The sequence below is a fragment of the Aquarana catesbeiana genome, linkage group LG03 (genome assembly GCF_042186555.1).
Source record: "Aquarana catesbeiana isolate 2022-GZ linkage group LG03, ASM4218655v1, whole genome shotgun sequence".
NCBI classification, from domain to species: domain Eukaryota; kingdom Metazoa; phylum Chordata; class Amphibia; order Anura; family Ranidae; genus Aquarana; species Aquarana catesbeiana.
This window is the reverse complement of record NC_133326.1, coordinates 615,452,470-615,467,398: the sequence shown is the minus strand read 5'-3', so window position 1 is coordinate 615,467,398 and position 14,929 is coordinate 615,452,470. Positions and strand designations below refer to the sequence as shown.

Genomic DNA, 14,929 nt, shown 5'->3' with positions numbered 1-14,929 from the left:
CCGGTATGTACTCTGCTGGAAAGCGGAGAGGCAGATTTCGACAGCGGGTGTCTCCTAAATCGCGCAGCGGCGGAGACATACAAAGATTTCTAGTGAACGCTCCCAGGGCAGCACCAGCTACTAAGATGGCGGACACCACGATGCCCGGCACACACAAGGACCAGCAGCTACAGGCTCTTTCTGGCCAGATGTCGATGCCGCCAGTACAAAATTTAGACTGCTCAATACCGGGAATATTCCGTTCCGACTCGCAGGAGTCTCTATCCCTGTCACATACACCGCTGACTATGAGAGCTGATGCGGAGCTAATTGCGCTCTTACAAGCCCTTCCAACCAGAGCAGACATGGAAGCTATCGTCAGCAGACTGGAGGCTTCACATTGGCAGGAGATAGCGGGGGTGAGACAAGAAATACAATCCCTGTCAGACCGAGTGGAGGTAGCAGAATCATCAGTGACCACGATCGAAAGACGTTTGGCGGTGGTTGAGGCGGCACAAACTACCCAGGCCTCGGTGATCCTCGCTCAACAACTGCGGTTAGAGGAAGCCGAAGATCAAAGCAGACGGAACAACCTGCGACTGAGGGGAATACCAGAGGCAACGGGAATAGAGGATCTGGCGGAATCCACACTAGCGATTTTCAGGGACCTGCTGGGAGAACAATACCCATCAAGCCTGTCCTTTGACCGTATACACCGAGCACTGGGTCCCCACTCGACTGACATGGGCAGACCGAGAGACGTTATTTGTCGTATACACCAGTATACGCACAAAGAAATGGTGCTTCGAGCGGCTTGGGAGAAAGGAGATGTCACATTCGATGGAGCAGTTATTCAAATTCTCCCGGATTTATCGCAATCGACATTGCAGCGAAGAGCTCAATTAAAGCCAGTGCTGGAGGTGGCGAGAAATGCTGGCTTCACCTATAGGTGGGGTTTCCCCATCTCCGTGACATTTCGAAAAGCTCAACATTCGTTTACCCTGCAGACCCCTGCTGAACTTCCCGCCCTGTTTGCATTCCTGGAGGTGGACCCTGTTTCAGTCCCGGATTGGCTACAGTACCTGCAGCGCTCCAACAACCAGCCTGGACCATCTAGTAGGCAGAGATCTCGATCACCAAGACCGCAGCGGAACCAACGCAGGTCACGCTACACTTCTGCAGAAGCGCCAAGGGAAGACTGAACAGATCACTTTGATCGGTGAGCTGATAGAAGCTGATCCCTATTCCCACTGATGTCCCTATATACACCCTTTTCTTATATATATATATATATATATATATATATATATATATATATATATATTTTTTTTTTTTATGTCCTTTGTCCCCTTTATTCTTTTGATGCTTCTCCCGGACATGCACCCTTCATGCTTTTTTTTGCACTCCCCCTGCGATTTGTTGGATCCTCCCCCCCCCCTGCTTCTAGAGACATCTCATCCTTATTGAACAGCTCCACAAAATGGCCTGAAGGAGGGGAGACTGTTCGCACAGACTGTTATTGAAATAGCCTGTGAGGTTATCATGGCCCCTTTATGTTCGGCCCGACATCCTCTCTCAGGATTACATTTATTGATGACACCCTCGACCTATTGAGGATGACTGAAGGGTATATTCAGAACTTAGGTCCAAGTTATTAAGTGTGACACAATATGATCCTAACGTTTTTGTATCCTATGCATTGCCAGGTAATTGGGATAGATTTTGGACGAGTGGATATTGATATTGCTTATAATATTGCTATTATCTCTTTGGCAATTTTTTCAATGTTAAAGCTGGACTTCACAGGGGCAGGATTGCTTACCTTCAGCTGGTTCCCATGCATATACCCTCGGAGACAGGATTTGAGAGATCTTAGGTTACCAAGCTATGATGGGATACTGTGGGGCAGCCTGGGTTGTGGGGGGAGTAGAAGAAGACATTCACCCACATTATCAGGGGGAGCTGAATAGAACCACAGACAAACCCACATACTGTGGGGATGACTTGGGAGGTTCCAGACCTGTATTTACTGAGGAAGGATCATTTGTATACACGCCCCCCGACTATCCTTCACTTGGAGTTTTGACTTCCCATAGGGGAGGACACAGTTAGTATGGGAGGGGTGGTTAGTTTAAGAAGGGGGGCATGGTAGTAACGCAGGGGTTTGATTGAATGGTGGCGTAGATAACATACATCCTCCATCTTCTCTCAAAGATATTTATATTCTATTGTAAGTGAATAGCTTACAGTTAGTTGCTATGCAGCAAGTCAGGATGCTCTGTATTCTACACCGTACACCCTACCAACATTTTTGCTCTGTTTTTGTTGAGTTAATTTGAGTTTATTTCTGCCATAATCAATGTCATATGTAGAAAGATTTTGAGTAGAGGTTTATATAATGTTATCAAGCTGGGTGGTAGGGGGCAGGCCAGGGGCACCTTCACTGGTCTACTCTTACCTCTCCCCCAATAGGACGGAGCAAGTCTCCTGGTAAGGTCCAGGACGTGCTCTCTTGTAAAGTAATTTGCTTAATTCAAAATAGTAAACAGACGGTACATACCACCTGTTGCCCGTCTTAATTGACGGTCTTTTCATTTCGTCTTCTTTTCATATTCTCTCTCCTCTCTAAATCTACTCTTTCCTACATTCCCCTACTTTCCACTCCCTTATCCCACACCCATCCCTTAACCCTCTTTGGCCCAGGTGATGATGGACTCCATCAATATATATTCCTTGAACACGAAGGGCCTTAATATACCAGAGAAACGCTGTATGCTCTTGTCTGACCTTAAAAGAGCTCGCGCGGATGTTGCATTTATCCAAGAGACACACTTTAGGACAGGCAATCAAACATATCTAAAAAACCGACACTTTCCATATGCTTACCACGCCACTAATATAGCGGCCAAATCCAGGGGAATGTCAATACTCATTTCAGGGACGGTACCCTGGACCTGTGCAGATACTCTTGTGGACCCGAATGGCCATTATCTGTTCATTAAAGGCTTGCTTAGAGGCACCAAAGTAACACTTGCCACTGTATACGCACCGAACAACCGACAAGACACCTTCCTACATCACACACTGAACTTACTTACTGAATTCACGGAAGGCCAACTAGTGTTGGGTGGGGACATCAATGTACCCCTAATCCCCTCCGTCGACACGTCATCTAGTTCTTTGTCCCTACGTTCTAGTGTACACAAACGCATAACTTGAGACTTACATGATGCCCGACTGATAGACACATGGAGATTACTTCACTCTGGGGAACGCGATTATACTTTCTACTCCTCCCCACACAAAGTGTACTTGAGAATAGATTACTTCTTTGTCCCCCATAGTCAGCTGGAAGCAGTTCACAAGGTGGAGATAGGCAACATTACATGGTCAGATCATGCACCTATCACCATGTGTTACTGTTTGTCATCATCCTTGACAACCAGATCCAAATTTTGGAGATTGAACGAAAGTCTCTTGCAGACACCAGAGGTCCTGGCAGATGTACAGACTGAACTGACACATTACTTTCGACTTAATGACACAGGAGAATGCGACCCGGGTATAGTGTGGGAAGCCCACAAGACCGTAATAAGAGGCATATTCATAAAGCACGGCGCACGCATTAAGAAAGAAAGGGAACAACTACTGCTGACTCTTCTTGATAAAATACATGACCTGGAATCTAAACACAAACAAACACCGACCACCTCGATAGAAGCAGATTTAACATCCCTCAGGAAGCAAATTGTTGATCTGTTACAATATAGAGCCAAAGCTGCCCTACAAGTATGCAGGAAAATATCCTATGAGTCGGGGAACAAATGCGGGAAACTTTTAGCCCGATCAGTCAGAAAACATCGACTTAACACGTGCATTCCCCAAATTATAAACCTAGAGGGGCAAAAAAAAGACCACACCAACACAAATTGCGGAAGTATTCAGGAACTGTTACACTTCTTTATATAACCATCCAGCCAAACCATCAACTGACGACACGGTCAATGACTACCTTACAGCTTCCCAAATGCCCAGACTATCATTAGAGGATAAGATAGGATTGGAAGAACCCATCACAATAGAGGAACTACCGCGAGCAGTAGGAGGGATGAAACCAGGCAAGGCTCCAGGCCCAGATGGGATGACTATACAATATTACCAAACACTTTTGACAATATTGGGCCCCCATATGGTGAAGATGTTTAATGGGCTGGGTGATGGAGATTCCTTACCCAGGGACACCCTACGGGCACATGTATCTCTTATACTTAAAGAGGACCCAGAGGCATGTGGCAGCTATAGGCCCATATCGCACTTGAAAGTGGACCTTAAACTTTTCACAAAAATTTTAGCCAACAGACTGACCCATTTTATGCTGGACCTAGTTCATTTGGATCAAGTGGGTTTCATCCCCGCTCGAGAGGCAAGGGATAATACCACCAAGGTGCTCAACCTCATCCATGAAGTAAACAAACAACATGTCCCGTCCGTCTTTCTCAGCACAGATGCTGAGAAGGCGTTTGACCGGGTTAACTGGGTGTTCATGTCGGCGGTCCTTAAGCATATTGGTCTAGGCCACAAAATGATACAATGGATCTCTAGCATATACTCTACACCCACAGCACAGATTAAGGCAAATGGAATCCTCTCAGATACGTTCCCAATATCAAACGGTACTAGACAGGGATGCCCACTTTCGCCCCTCCTTTTTGCCCTAACTTTAGAACCTTTTCTTTGCACTATAAGATTGAATTCAGATATATCAGGAATAACAGTAGGGGATACCCAATACAAAATTTCTGCCTATGCAGATGACCTTATGCTCACCCTAACCAACCCTATAGTGTCACTTCCGAATCTTTTGAGGGAATTTGGAAAATATGGCACTCTTTCCAATCTAAAAATCAATTTTGATAAGTCGGAGGCCATGGGAATTAATATAACGCCAAATAGATTGAGATCTATAAAATCACAATTTAAGTTTAGATGGTCAGATACATCCCTTAAATATCTGGGGACCCTGATTCCCAGTGATCTGCGACACACCTTTGACCTTAATTTCCCCCCTCTGCTGACCAAAACTAGAATACTTTTAGAAGAATGGAACAGGGGGCTACATTCCTGGTTTGGCAGGTGTAATCTACTTAAAATGGCCATACTTCCGAAATTTTTATATTTGTTTCAAACACTGCCAATGAAAATTCCGCTTCAATATTTTAAACAAATACACTCAATTTTCATCAAATTTATCTGGGAGAAATCAAAACCTAGACTGCGTAGAAGCTACCTCACACTACCCAAACACTATGGAGGACTGACCCTCCCAGACTTAAAAAACTACTATAGGGCAGTACACCTGGGCAGAATAATAGATTGGAACAGACATGGCAAAAACAAATTATGGATACAACTAGAACAGGCACAGTCCGAGGTCTCGCTGAAGGGAGCGGTCTGGTGCTTTGATAAACTTCCTGTGACATTGAAATCGCACCCTATAATTGGCACATCACTTCGGGTGGGAGCCGCCATGATACTTGCAAACTCCTTATCCACAGATAGCTCACCTCTATACCCAATTCTGGGTAACCCAGTTTTTCCTCAGGGTCTGGAACGATTAGGATTTGAACCACTTAGATCAACAGGAAGAGATCGAGCTTCATATTTCTTGATAAACAATTAATGGCCGTCCATACAGTCCCTGACACTAGATAGTGGCCAATTTCAACTCCCATTCTGGACAGCAATACGTTTGCATCACTTTCTATGTACGATCCCCAACCCATCACAGTTTAACCGTGACCTGACGACTTTTGAAAGCTACTGTAATGATGAGGGAACTTTACCTCAAGTTCTGTCCAAAACTTATGCCTTGATTAATTCCCCTCCAGAACAACCTGATCTGACGTTCATACGTGCATGGGAAACTGACTTACAACGTACATTTACTAGTGCCCAAACACAAACGATTATCACATTCTCCCTAAAAACATCTATATGCACCAAAATACAGGAACTTAACTACAAGATTCTGACTAGATGGTACTACACGCCTAGTAGACTTCACTAATACTTCCCGGATACATCTGACAAATGTTGGAGATGTCAAACGAGTAAGGGGACACTCCTCCACATATTCTGGTCTTGCCCACTGCTGCATCACTTTTGGACGACAGTCCGTATAATAACGCAAAAATTCACGGATTACACAATAAGTGGCGATCCAGCTCTAATCTTGCTTCATGCGACTACAATCTCGCCACAAACCTATAAAAAATCGATAGTACGGCATTTACTGAACGCAGCTAAAGCATGCATCCCACTTCTATGGAAGAAGACGCTCCCGCCGACTATAGGGATGTGGCTGCGCAGGGTGGAAGAGATCAGAAGATTGGAAGATCTGGTTCAAACAGCGCAAAACAAACAAGATCAACACTCGCAGACATGGAGGCTGTGGAATATGTTCATACTCTCAGACGAAGGAATAGCCCTTCTGGCCACATAGAACAAAATAACACAATAGCAGTCGGTACACCTGGGTCAAACACTCCACCCCTTCCTCCTTCACTTACCCCCTCCCCCTAACATCTTCTTCCCTGTCTTTCTTTTCTCCCTCCCTTCTTTACTCTCTTCTTTGTCTCTTATTGGTTTTTTACTTTGTAGTGTTCTTCAATGGAACCTATTTGTTCCCTTTATTTTATTTCGGGTTTCTTAGTGTTATGGTATTTCATGTCAGAAGTCTCAAAACATTTCAGGAACAAAGTGTGCATTGCACATAGAAGGCGATGATTTGGAATACCTGCAAAAACTGATTCTGATAGCTGGACGTCAACTAACAATTTTGAATATTTAAACACAAATGCCAGTTTTACTGTTATTGTTGAGATATGTTTTCAACTGTGTATACTGGACGACATGCTGGAAAATGTAACTCAATTCCATCTTTGTTCGTTTACTTTCTCTTTAGAATAAAATTTATATTTGAAATTCTAAATTAGAATTCTACTATAGCTTGTAGGCGGAACATTCGACCGGAAATGTACCATTGCGGCGTTGTACAGTTTAGCTGCTCTGTCGAATCTTCTTAGAACATTCGACAGACACCATAAGCCTTCAATGACAGATTCGACCTTAATTATTTAGGATTTTTGGACAAATGCATTTTTTTATCGAAACAAAATAAATAAAAACGAATTTTCGGGAGTAACTAAATAAATTTATTTTTCGGACGAAAACGAAATTCCGAAATGAAATATTTCAGTGTGCACATGCCTATAAAATACCAATTTTTGAGGAAAAATGTTTTTCTTTAACCACTTAAGCCCCGGACCATTTTGCTGGCCTAAAGACCAGAGCATTTTTTGCGATTCCGCACTGCGTCGCTTTAACTGACAATCGTGCGGTCATGCGTCGTGGCTCCCAAACAAAATTGATGTCCTTTTTTCCCCACAAATAGAGCTTTCTTTTGGTGTAATTTGATCACCTCTGCGGTTTTTATTTTTTGCGCTATAAACAAAAAAAATAGTGACAATTTTGAAAAAAATGCATTATTTTTTCATTTTTGCTATAATAAATATCGCCAAAAAATTATATAAAAATTTTTTTTTTCCTCAGTTAAGGCCGATACGTATTCTTCTACATAATTTTGGTTAAAAAAATTGCAATAAGCATTAATTGATTGGTTTGTGCAAAAGTTATACCATCTACAAAATAGGGGATAGTTTTATGGCATTTTTATAATTTTTTTTTTTTTACTAGTAATGGCGGTGATCAGCGATTTTTATCGTGACTGGGACATTATGGCGGACACATCAAACAATTTTGACACATTTTTGGGACCATTGGCATTAATACAGCGATCAATGCTAAAAAATTGCATTGATTACTGTAAAAATGTCACTGGCAGTGAAGAAGTTAACCACTAGGTGGCGCTGTAGGGGTTAAGTGTGTCCTAGGGAGTGATTCTAACTGTGGGGGGGAGGGGCTGTGTGTGACACTACACTGATCACCGCTCCCGATTACAGGGAGTGGTGATCAGTGACAGTGTCATTAGGCAGAACAGGGAGATGCTTGTTTACATTAGCATCTCCCCGTTCTTCCTTACTGTGAGATGATCGCGGGTATCCCCGCGGACATCAGGTCCGCGGACCCAGGATCACGGTCACGGAGCTCCCGGCAGGCACGTACAGGTACGTTAATCTGCCTGTACGTGCCCTTCTGCCGCAGTATATCTGTGTGAGGCGGTCGGGGAACGGTTAAAGGAGAAGTCCAGCCTAAGCTCATTTGGCTGTACTTCTCCTATAGATCACAGGAGTGTAATTCATTTTGCACTCCCGTGACCCATTTTCAGAAGAGAACGGACTGAAGTCCGCTGTCTGCTGACGTTACGGATTTCAGTCCAGGCACCGCATCATCCCGACAATAAAGTCTGGATCCACCATGTGCCTGGACTGACACCCGTCTCAGCCTCCCAGTAAGTTGTTGAGAGTCTGAGACAGCTGCTCCCCGCCCCTCCACAGCTCAGTGCTCCATTGAGCGAGGAGGAAGCAGAATTACTGACAGTCTGCAGCTCTCTGCTTGGGGATCTCTGAAAACCAAGTGATCGGTGATGTTTGATCGCTCAGTTCTCAGTGTAGAGGCGCTGGGGGACAGATGCAGGATCGGACTGATGCTGCATCTACTGAGGTATGTATGAATCACAAAAAAAATCCTTTTTCTTCTCTTTAAATATTTATTTTATGCAAAGAAGTAAACGGTATATTTCTATATAGGTTTGTGAGTTGGATGTTTTGATCATAAAATTATCTTGACGTAAAATAAACTCGGTTAAGTCAGCAAAATAACATAATAGTCAATTCATTTTTATTGCCAGGCTTCTGTCTTGGGCCTAATGTTGCGCAGTTTGTTAATGATACAGACATACATACTGTAGAAGATGATTCCGTGGTGCTGGTGAAGTTGGTGCAGACAGAGGTTGGCACACAGGTACAGGGCTCGCGCTCTCTTGAGAAAGAAGCGTTATGGCCTCATTAGTATGGACTACTATCGCACATGCTCTGAAAACGCATCACTTCCTCCCGGTGATCCACTTTCTGGCGGGCGCTGCATGTCACGCTGCGCTCCAACCATTGTAGACTTGCAGACTGCCATCTTTGCTGACGGCTCCCCAAAATATCCCATGGCACACCTGCAATTCTCCCGCGGCATACAGTTTGAGAAACGCTGGTTTAGACGTACAGTGGAATTTTAAAATGCACCATGAACATTACAAACTTTAACTCTAATCTAACACTACCCTTAACCCTACAAAAAAATAACTTACCGTATATACTCGAGTATAAGCTGAGTTTTTCAGCACATTTTTTTGTGCTGAAAGTGCCCCCCTTGGCTTATACTCGAGTCAAGCACTTTTCTGGTGCAAAGAATGACATTTCCTGAACTGATTTGGGGCCCCATATCTTGGGGCCACTTGGTGCTAGGAACCCCAAAGTTGGTATGCAAACCCAGTGGAACTAGCACTACAACATATCCAAAGCTGGTGTTCCTAGCACTAAGTGGCCCCGAGATATGGGGCCCCAAAATCGGTTCAGAAAATGTCATTCTCTGCTACAGAAAAGTGCTTGACATTTTCCGAACCGACTTTGGGGCCCCGTATCTCGGGCCACTTGGTGCTAGGAACCCCAGCTTTGGATATGTTGTAGTGCTAGTTCCACTGGGTTTGCACACAAAATTTGGGGTTCCTAGCACTAAGTGGCCCCGGGATACGGGGCCCCAAAGTCGGTCAACTGTGTCCATCTGCAGCAATGTCATTTCGGGACCCTTTGGGTCCAGAGACCCCAAATTTGGCTGCAGCTAGGGGGCATCTAGGAACCCTTAACTACCGAGTTTGAAGTTCAGGGGACCTATGACTGCAAATGGGCACAGTGAGGCTGCAAATGGGCACAGTGAGGCTGCAAATGGGCATTGTTGACCCTCTTTTCCACTTACAGTAGCTGCGCATTTCTCACCCTAGGCTTATACTCGAGTCAATAAGTTTTCCCAGTTTTTTGTGGTAAAATTAGGTGCCTCGGCTTATATTCGGGTCGACTTATACTTAAGTATATACGGTAATCCCTTGATGTGCCTTAATTAAGTTGAACTAACCTATAACCCTTACCATACCCTTAACCGTAATCTCAGTATAACTGTCAATACTGTTACCCTGAAAAAATACTAAGTTGCATTTGTCTCATGAGGCACCAAATATCTCTCAGCATGGAAAGTTTGATCTTCTTGCTCTGAGATCTACCTTCTGAGATGTCACCAAAAACCAACTTCATGCAAATTGCCAATTAGCTGCAGCCATTGATTAGTGTATTCTGACAGCAATTGTTAGAATACAATGTCCCGGCAGGGGGGATTCCTCTATTCACCTCGTATGTGTGGATGGAGAAATCTGTTAGTTACAATAACCTTGTATGGCATTGGACAGCCTTTTTGAACAAGCGATGAATTCATGGAGCATGATACATACACAGGATATGTGTCTTACCTTTGGATGCTTTTCCATTCAGTTTTTGTATGTCAATGTCCTATGCGTATACCGGAAATCTACAAGAGACATGTCAAAGATAAATTGTGTTTCTCCCAGAATGATGAGAAGGAAAATAATGATCTAGTCTTGAGCGATCCAACAGTGTATCTGGTTCTGCCACTCTTCTCCGCTGTAACTGACAGTAGTGCATTCTTTGCATAATCATTAGGTTTTCTACACAGCTAAGAATTCAGCCAGTGTACTGGGAGATATTCTCCATGCAGTATCAAGTACGTCTGTCTGCAAGATTGCCCTCCAGGAGTCCATAAATGGACCAATTATCACAGGCGTTGCACTCGGAAACAGTCTCTTCTCTCTTCTACTCTACTCTTCTTATAATTGGGATGTTTATGACCATCCTAACAATTTGTTTGTCCATTATCCTTGTAAAATGGCTATGTTTGTCCATTAACCTTTGGAGTCTTTTCAATAAAAAAGTAGGAATCTCCCCTCTGGACCTATATAATTTATGCTCATTGTCGCTGCCATAGGCTTCTAAAGGGCATGTATTAGCATGTTGGAGACATTAGGCTAAAGCTATTTAACTATAATGTTATTGCCTTTGTGGTGGTCTGATCTCCATGTTAACTTCGGTCCCTAGCTGAAATTCACGCTGGCAGTCGGAACCACACCTTGTCCTATAACTGCATTCCTGCTCTAGAGTAGCTCATTTGCAGGCAGGAAAATAAGCGTATTCCATGGAAACACCATCTATGTTCCTGGTGCTGGCTGATTTTCTGCAATCCTTGCCCTGTCTTGATTGTTTTGCATGGTTCTCTAGCTGAAGATCCCTCAGAATACTGTCTTTAGCTGATTTATGTCCACTAAGTCCATTTTCTTTTCAAGCTACCTGTTGCATCAAAAAACTGTCCTGCTAAATTACATGTTGCATTCTTGCTCTGTGGACCGGTGTTGAATGCTTACAGTGAGGGAAAAAAGCATTTGATCCCCTGCTGATTTTGTATGTTTGCCCACTGACAAAAAATTATAAGTCTATTATTTTAATGGTAGGTTTATTTTAACAATGAGAGACAGAATAACAACAAAAATATCCAGAAAAACGCATTTCAAAAAAGTTATAAATTGATTTGCATTTTAAGGAGTGAAATAAGTATTTGACTCCTTCACAAAAGATGACTTAGTACTTGGTGGAAAAACTCTTGTTGGCAATAACAGAAATCAGACTCATCCTGTAGTTGGCCACCAGGTTTGCATACATCTCAGGAGGGATTTTTCCTACTCCTCTTTGGAGATCCTCTCCAAGTCATTAAGGTTTCAAGGCTGACGTTTGGTAACTCGAATGTTCAGCTCCCTTCGCATATTTTCTATGGGATTAAGGTCAGGAGACTGGCTAGGCTACTCCAGGGCCTTAATGTGCTTCTTCTTGAGCCACTCCTTTGTTGCCTTGGCCGTGTGTTTTGGGTCATTGTCATGCTGGAATACCCATCCACAACCCGTTTTCAATGCCCTGCCTGAGGGAAGGAGGTTCTGACCCAAGATTTGATGGTACATGGCCCTGGTGAAGTTGTCCTGTCCTTAGAAGAAAAACACCCCCAAAGCATAACGTTTCCACCTCCATGTTTGATGGTGGGGATGGTGTTTTTGGGATCATAAGCAGCATTCCTCCTCCTCCAAATACAACAAGTTGAGTTGATGCCAAAGAGCTTGATTTTGGTCTCATCTGACCACAACACTTTCACCCAGTTCTCCTCTGAATCATTCAGATGTTCGTTAGCAAACTTCAGACAGGCCTGTACATGTGCTTTCTTGAGCAGGGGGACCTTGCGGGCGCTGCAGGATTTCAGTCCTTCACGGCGTAGTGTGTTACCAATTGTTTTCTTGGTAACTATGGTCCCAGCTGCCTTGAGATCATTGACAAGATTCTCCCATGTAGTTCTAGGCTGATTCCTCACCGTTCTCATGATCATTGAAACTCTACGGAGTGGGATCTTGTATAGAGCACCAGACTGAGGGAGATTGACAGTCATTTTGTGTTTCTTCCATTTGCGAATAATCGTATTAACTGTTGTCACCCTTTCACCAAGCTGCTTGGCAATGGTCTTGTAGCCCATTCCAGCCTTGTGTAGGTCTACAATCTTGTACCTGACATCCTTGGACAGCTCTTTGGTCTTGGCCATGGTGGAGAGATTGGAATCTGATTCATTGATTGCTTCTGTGGACAGGTGTCTTTTATACAGGTAACAAGCGGAGATTAGGAGCAATCCCTTCAAGCCCTGGTTCACTATGCAGTGAGTTTCATGCGATTTGACATGTCAAATCGCATGCCAAATCTGCGGCTATTGCCATTTGCGCTGCCGTACCGATTTCCAAAAGTAGTTTCTGTACTACTTTTGGCGACTTCGGGGTGCACTTTCAATAGACATCTGTGCAGAAACCTGCACAGATGTCTCTGAAATCGTCCCTGAAGTTAGGACTGACATGTGGGAATGAAATTGTGCGAGTTCAGCTGAACTCGCACAATTTCATTCCCGCTGTCAGTGTGAACCTGGGCTTAGAGAGTGCTTCTAATCTCAGCTCATTACCTGTATAGAAGACACCTGGGAGCCAGAAATCTTGCTGATTGATAGGGGATCAAATGCTTTTTTCACTCATTAAAATGCAAATCAATTTATAACTTATTTAATTATTACTTAACTATAACGTCAAGACCTAGAGGAATCATTGTCTCCAAAACATGCTCAGTGGACACCCAACTTTGTATCTATAGCCACAAGCAGGTGGATTTAAACATAATGTTTTTTTATGTGTGATAGGGTCATATGCCTGGAGGGGGGGTACCTTTTAATGTTGAGGCAATGTGCACAGAGTATCAGAGTATCCCCTGTTCAGGCATAGTAGGCTAGTTATGGTCCAGACTGTCTGGACCAGTTTTTAAATGGTGAAGACAACATTATTAGTTATTTTCAAGTCATATTTGTAATAAAGATTTTTTATGAATACTGACATTTTGTCATTTTTGCGTGTGACTAATTCTAACTGGGTAAAAGCCACATGGGATCATAGTAAGGTGGTGTAACCTATATATATATATATATATATATATATATATATATATATATATATATATATATATATATATATATATATATATATATACACAAAATTCCAGTGTGGTTGTACAGTGAGTCTGATTAGTACAGATCAGACTGGGGTTCTGGTCACCCTGTGCCCCTATTAGAGACACAGGGTGACTTAGACATAGTAGGTGCATGGGGAGCTGAAACAAAGGTTTCCCAACCTCCCCAAGGGATGGAATTCTTTTTTTTTTTTTTATAAATGGTTCTAAATACCCTGTAAAACTATACACTATGTTTTATATCAGTCCCTAATGATTATAGGAATTAAATTATATATAGGACTGGTTTCATATTGCAGTTTTTTTTCAATGGGAATTGAAGCTTATGAACAGGGGTATCACCAGGATCATAACTAGATGCCATTAGTTCCAAAAACATTTTTAAAAAAGTCCATAGGGGACTGCATGGAAAGCTTGTGATGGAAGCGGCCACTCCCCAACTCCTATACTGTAACTGCATTACAGCTCTAGGGCAGAGATTTTGTGGTTTAGTTTCACTGCCATATAACTATTATGCGGAACATGAGTCAGGCTGCTTCCAACGCAGCTCAACAGTCTGCTCTGCTTTGTGACAGCGTCCCTTAAAGACCAAGAACACTAATTACATCTTATCTGTTCTGTCACTGTAGTGTAATTTCTGCACATTTATTTTATCCTTAGCAGCTGCTAAACCCACTTGCTGGCTGAACACATCATTATGTTGCCAGAATGAGGGCATATTACTGGCACTTTTCTGCCAGATGTCTTACAGTTGAAAAGCAGTCATTGCTATCTAACCACCAGAATGGCTGGTAGGAAATGAGGAAAGTCAGGACCATTATTCAGAAAATGTAAAGTCACACCAGTAAAATCTGTATATATATAAAGTCTATATCTGTATATATATAAAGTCTGTATATGCAGTAAAGTATGCTTGTTAAACTCACTGTGGAACCTAAGGGGTTAATCCTCTGCATTGAGTAAAAAGGCTGTTTGATCCTGTCTTCTCTGATCTTCCCCTTCTTCCACAGTTCCCAATCCATCTCCTTATAGAACAGAGCCTTGGGGGCAAGCTGCACATGCTCAGTTTTGTGTGTATTGCTAGAGTTTTTTTTTTCCTTGGGAGAGTGCATGTGATTAACACAGGGCCAATTAGCACTGTCCAGACAGAAGATCAGAGATCCTGCAGCCTCATAGGACAGTCATAGGACAATGAAAACTCCTCCTACAAGCTTTACCCAGTGCTCTGCTGGACACTGATAGAAGTCACAATAATGCTCTAACTGCTGATGAGAAAAGGTATT

General features: G+C 43.1%; 1 protein-coding gene across 2 annotated transcripts in view; it reads right to left on the bottom strand.

Moving 5' to 3' along the window:
- DMTN (dematin actin binding protein) overlaps positions 1 to 14,929 on the bottom strand; it is a 93,090-nt gene that overhangs the window by 26,677 nt on the left and 51,484 nt on the right. For both annotated transcript variants that reach the window (XM_073622263.1, XM_073622262.1), the window contains exon 3: positions 10,508 to 10,566. In XM_073622263.1, the coding sequence (XP_073478364.1) occupies positions 10,508 to 10,525 (18 nt within the window). In that variant the 5' untranslated portion in view covers positions 10,526 to 10,566. The remainder of the gene's footprint in view (positions 1 to 10,507; positions 10,567 to 14,929) is intronic.